The 5,573-nt window shown below is 34.0% G+C and overlaps 1 protein-coding gene and 1 long non-coding RNA gene across 2 annotated transcripts; one reads left to right on the top strand and one right to left on the bottom strand.

Moving 5' to 3' along the window:
- The first annotated feature begins 983 nt into the window (after positions 1–983).
- On the top strand, positions 984–4,225 carry LOC110445289. The gene is made up of 4 exons (XM_021489829.1): positions 984–1,257; positions 1,552–1,716; positions 2,050–2,098; positions 2,363–4,225. The coding sequence occupies exons 1-4, from the start codon at positions 992–994 to the stop codon at positions 2,846–2,848; spliced, it is 966 nt and encodes a 321-aa protein (XP_021345504.1). The 5' UTR covers positions 984–991; the 3' UTR covers positions 2,849–4,225.
- Positions 2,460–5,114, bottom strand: LOC110445290. Its single transcript, XR_002462343.1, has 2 exons — positions 4,759–5,114; positions 2,460–4,672 (listed from the first exon to the last, which is right to left on the bottom strand). It is a non-coding gene; the product is annotated as an uncharacterized LOC110445290 (long non-coding RNA).
- Positions 5,115–5,573: the final 459 nt, after the last annotated feature.

The following is a 5,573-nucleotide window of genomic DNA, read 5'->3' as shown; positions in this document are numbered from 1 at the left end:
ATTAATGACAATACACAAGTTTGTGTGTAGAACGATAAGACAATAGTGTTTATATGTTTAATGATAACGCACTAATGTTTGTATGATTAATGACAATACACAAGTTTGTGTTTAGAACGATAAGACAATAGTGTTCGTATGTTTAATGATAACGCACTAATGTGTGTGGGATTAATGACAAAACACAAGTTAGTGTTTAGAACGATAAGACAATAATGTTTGTATGTTTAATGATAACGAACTAATGTGTGTGTGATTAATGACAATACACAAGTTTGTGGTTAGAACGATAAGACAATAATGTTGGTATGTTTAATGATAACGCACTAATGTGTGTGTGATTAATGTCAATACACAAGTTTGTGTGTAGAACGATAAGACAATAATGTTTGTATGTTTAATGATAAAACACTAATGTGTGTGTGATTAATGGCAATACACTAATGATTAAACACCATTTTTGTATTTTTAATGATAAAACACTAATGTGTGTGTGATTAATGACAATACACTAATGATTATACACATTTTTTTGTATGTTTAATGATAATGCACTAGTCAGTGTTTTTTGTAGAATGATAATTCACTGATGTTTGTTTGTAAACAGATAAGATAATTATTATTGTACAGTATGTTTTAAGGTAACACACAAGTGTTTGTGTGTTTAGTGATAATGCAATATATTTTTTTTATCAATATAGGCATTATTTTCTGCAATAAAATCACTATGGTAATAATTCTATTATTCAAACCCAGCAATATGGTATGCAATTCAGCATTCGTACTTTTGATAAGCATGTCAGGTAACCATTTTACAGCTTATAAGACCCTACTTTCATATACTTTCAATTATGTTCCATTACCTATTTTTACTTTAACGTTGCGTTGTTACTAAACATACGTTGTTTATATTCAATTGATTATGAAACAATCGTGTTCCTGTAAAAAAAAACCATGATTCCTATGTAATCCAATTTTTTTATGCACAGGTATGCAAGCCACAATATCAACTAGAAAAGTCCTGAGTGGAACTGCCCTCTTCCAACTTCTCTTCCCACGATTAATTGCATTCGCGGAGAGAGCTTGGCATCGCGCTAGCTGGGAAAACACTGTAAAAAGACCAATAATGAATATAACGGCAGCACAGATTCAGGAAGTTCAGGATTTCATGAAATTCAAAACCATTCTAGGTAAAAAGATACTGCCAAAGTTGGACAAGAACAAAGTACAGTATTACATGGCTCCCCCTGGAGTAATGTAAGTATAGATGTAACAAAGGTCTAGAACTAATTCATCGTTGCTTTCCTAGATCGAGTAAAATTATAAGTCGTTCCAGGGACGATTTAACAAATACATTTGATTTCATAAAATAGCTAAGAATCGTTGTAAATATATTTATATGCTATGGACATGTGTATGTAATACATACAATTACCCTGAAAGGAAAATGTATCATACTTTATCGTTTGTAAGGTATGCCCGTTAAACTGGCTCAGGTTTTGAAAGATACTTAAGACTGAACCTGTTTGTTTTTTGTTAAATTGTTAACAGTATGAGGAAAGTGACTACTGATCCATTAGACATGAAAACAGAAGTGATGGCAAAGACTGAGTATCCGGGGTTCGTTGCTCAAATTAAAACAGACCAGATGCCAGCTTTTGCAGACATTGTAGACAAAGGGGTGTACGATGGAGCGCTTGCACAATTCAGAACAAGGTACTTTATTCAATTTCATATCTTCCTTTGCCTTATTTAAAACAAAAACGTCAAGCTGTTTTGGAATACATATGAGATTGAGAAATATGTATATAGTGGTGATGAATATGTATCCATAACCACAGTAGCTGTATCAAATACAAGTTTGTCCGTGTCCCTCCCAGTAGCTAATGACAACAATTTCGACTGTATACATTTAAATTCTATGTTACTTGATCACCTAAGCTGCAATCGTTGTTACTGTACCTTTTTTTCACAGTTTTGTATGTGTAAACTATCTATTGAAGCGTGTATGTAATACCTTGTTATTATTCTGAAATATGTTCATTTCAGAAACAAGGACTCGACAAGGTTTAGTAGAAGCGAGGTCGTCTTTAAAAATGTAAGTAATGATTGCATCATTAAAAAAAAACAACATAATAATAAGATTTAATCATCTGTCCGATATTAACCAGTGCTGATAATGAATGTTCATAAATTTTTGTCTCGTAAATGAATTCCAAAAATTATCGGAACATATATAGACACAATACGTTCAAATTTTGGTGATCTTGATTTGACGTTTTGCCGAATAACTGATACAAACTATTGGTGAAGGTATGCAGTTTGTTTACATTTAAGAATAATTTATCATTTAATGTTTCAGGGTACCGACAAATACATGCGAGAACATGTGGATATAATGAAACACTTAGATGAGAGAGTGTCATTAGAGTTCCCTATTCAAACACGTTTTAGAAATCAAGACGATCCATCTGGTAAATTTTCATTTTCCTTACAAGACAGTTTGCCTCTTTATTTTGACAAGGAATTCAGAATGTTTTTTAATAAAACCGGCCATCAGGAATTCCTTCGAAATCGGCCTGCTCTTGTGGAACAAGCGAAGCTACGCCAACAACAGCATATAAGGATGATGCAGGAACACCAAAGGCGAATGATGACACAGAACGCTGCCCGAGCTAATAATCCAAATAGCATGAACCAAGGGGTCGGGAACACTCAAGCTGGAGCTGGCCGTGTGGGGTGGACCCCCGGAAACAATCAAGGTGGAGCTGGCCGTGTCGGTTGGGGGGACGGGACCCCCGGGAACAATCAAAACTCGATACAAAGTCGTCAGACTCGAACAGGGTAAAACTTTCACAGACATTCTCTTGATCAACATACGTTATGGTATCAAATCAAGCGTTAAATGCTCACATTTATCAGAAATTATCACGTGTGTTAAGGGATTATATATATATATATTGATCAAATAAAATTTGACGACCAACAAAACATCAACGATGTGAGTCTTTAAAATAAGAACTTAATATTTTAAATATATATGTTTTGGTGGATAAGGAATGCTATAAAACACCTCACAATAGAAGAATAGTGTACTGCGATTGCGTTTTAGCCTAAGTGTCAAGTGTGTCGCCTGATCTTCAAAGGTCGTAGATGTTATTAATATTTATTCTTTTAAATATTTTGTTCATCTTAACAATTGGTACACAGAAAAAAGACAGGCATTGATCGTATACCTGTTTATTGTATTATGTTCCATGAAGATTTAATAACTGATTTTATAACTAAGTATTATATGTATATATTATTAACGTTTATATCTGTTAATTATATGTATATGTGATATAGAGTGTTTTTTTGTAATAACGTATTTTGTGTATGCATACGATTTAAAACGGCGTACTGAGGGTATGTAAGTAAATTATAACTACTGAAGGTATCTTTATACAAAAAAACTGTTAAAATATTGAAAAGCAAAAAAATGCCCTAACAGAAATGACAATATTGATGATTCTTGATTAGTTATTGACGTAAATGCGATTTGTTATTTAAGATAATATTAGTTATTGAAGTAACAGCATTGAGTTATTTAAGATTATGTCAGTCCTTGATTTAACAGTTCTGTTGTTTTGAAGATAACGCCAGTCTTTTTGCTGACAGTTTTAAGTAATGTAATTTAAGATAATGCCAGTCACTAACGTAGCAATACTTAGTTATTGAATATACTTTAGGCCTCGATGTAATTGTACTGAGTTATTTCAGCTGAGGTTCGTCTTTGATGTAACAGTTTTGAGTTATTTAAGATAATGTCACATCACTGGTCTTTCAGTTCTTGATGTAACAGAACTGAGAACAAAGACGAGTATGTACCTTGATTTAAAAATACTGCAGTTTCAAAGATAATGTCAGTTATTGAACTTATGATACTTAAAGCACGCTTTAGGGATTATTAGACGGTATCAATTTCCATCTTTACCTACCCCTACAACACGTTTCGTTTTACGTTTGTTATACTTCAATTAAGTTCTCTAATTCATGAGAAAAAGGCTGAATATTTTAGCAATTAGATATTAATTTGTTACAGATCTTTGAAGCACACTGATAGGAATTTTATATTTTTTTCTTTCGAAAAAACTTGCCTAGTGTCAATTGTGCAGTAATTGGTTTCCAAATCGATAAAAACTAATGCGAAATATGAACAGATGAAATATTTTCACGGAACCTTAAAAATAAACAAAAAGAGAATCCGACCAAATGTTACTGAAGGATAAGTGTGTTCTTGTTTATCGACGACAATTCCATGTAAATCTACTTCCAAGTTATGTCGCGTCCAGATAGTGAAGTGCCACTAACAAACAACTCGATCTATGAATATAAGGACAGAAATCGACATGTCGTATACACGAACATCCTTTTTCCGCCTGAGATCGTGATGGCGCCGATAGAAGATGTCGACATTCTTCATCAACCTTCATCTCTGGAAACCCAGTACTGTAAGCTTGTTTATCGGGGGTCTTCATCTTATAAACCCGTACTGTAAGCTTCTTTGTCGGGGGGTCTTCATCTAATAAACCCGTACTGTAAGCTTCTTTGTCGGGGGGTTTTCATCTAATAAACCCGTACTGTAAGCTTGTTTGTCGGGGGTCTTCATCTAATAAACCCGTACTGTAAGCTTGTTTGTCGGGGGTCTTCATCTAATAAACCCGTACTGTAAGCTTGTTTGTCGGGGGTCTTCATCTAATACACCCGTACTGTAACCTTCTTTGTCGGGGGTCTTCATCTAATCAAATCCTGATATTTGGAGCACGCTCTTTAATACGGAATACACTGCGACAAATTAGTTTCGTATGCCAGGTGAGCAGGGATGTTACTATCAAAGGGAAATTGCACGATTGAAACATCAAAATCGTCATGCCTATCGAACGACTCGCTAGTATGCTGACCCTAATGGTGACGTTGTTAGTAAAACGTCAGCGAAGAAAGCGGCTGATGTCAAATAATATACATTGTCTTTAATGTTTTGTTCAGTAGGGCTTATACCTGCATATCCACCAAATAATTTCTTTCGAAGCCTGATTTAAATCAACAAACATTCATTAATAAAAAGTGTCAGACCTCAATCTACCGAGTTGGTGTGTATATAACTGTGAGAATACATTAAGGGTTTACAATTACTACCATCATTGGTGGCTGATTGACCGATAGCAAAGATACAGAAACCACGACATTTTGAAATATAAACTATACACTTAAATGCACAATATAATGCACTAATATATGACTACACATACGATAACGTATTTGGTGATGACAGGTGACTAAAAGTTTCAACATATTGTCGGAGGCAGATAGGTGACTTCATATTATAAAGTATCGTGTTATAAAAGACGACAACACAGATAGGTGACTACATATTATAGAGTATCGGGTTATAATAGACGACAACACAGATAGGTGACTACATATTATAATTTATCAGGTTATGATAGACGACAACACAAATAGGTGACTACATATTATACAGTATCGGGTTATAATAGACGACAACACAGATAGGTGACTACATGTTATAT

This window comes from Mizuhopecten yessoensis, unplaced genomic scaffold (genome assembly GCF_002113885.1).
Source record: "Mizuhopecten yessoensis strain PY_sf001 unplaced genomic scaffold, ASM211388v2 scaffold2193, whole genome shotgun sequence".
NCBI classification, from domain to species: Eukaryota; Metazoa; Mollusca; class Bivalvia; order Pectinida; family Pectinidae; genus Mizuhopecten; species Mizuhopecten yessoensis.
Note: the sequence above shows the minus strand (reverse complement) of the source record. Positions and strands in the feature narration are given on the sequence as shown.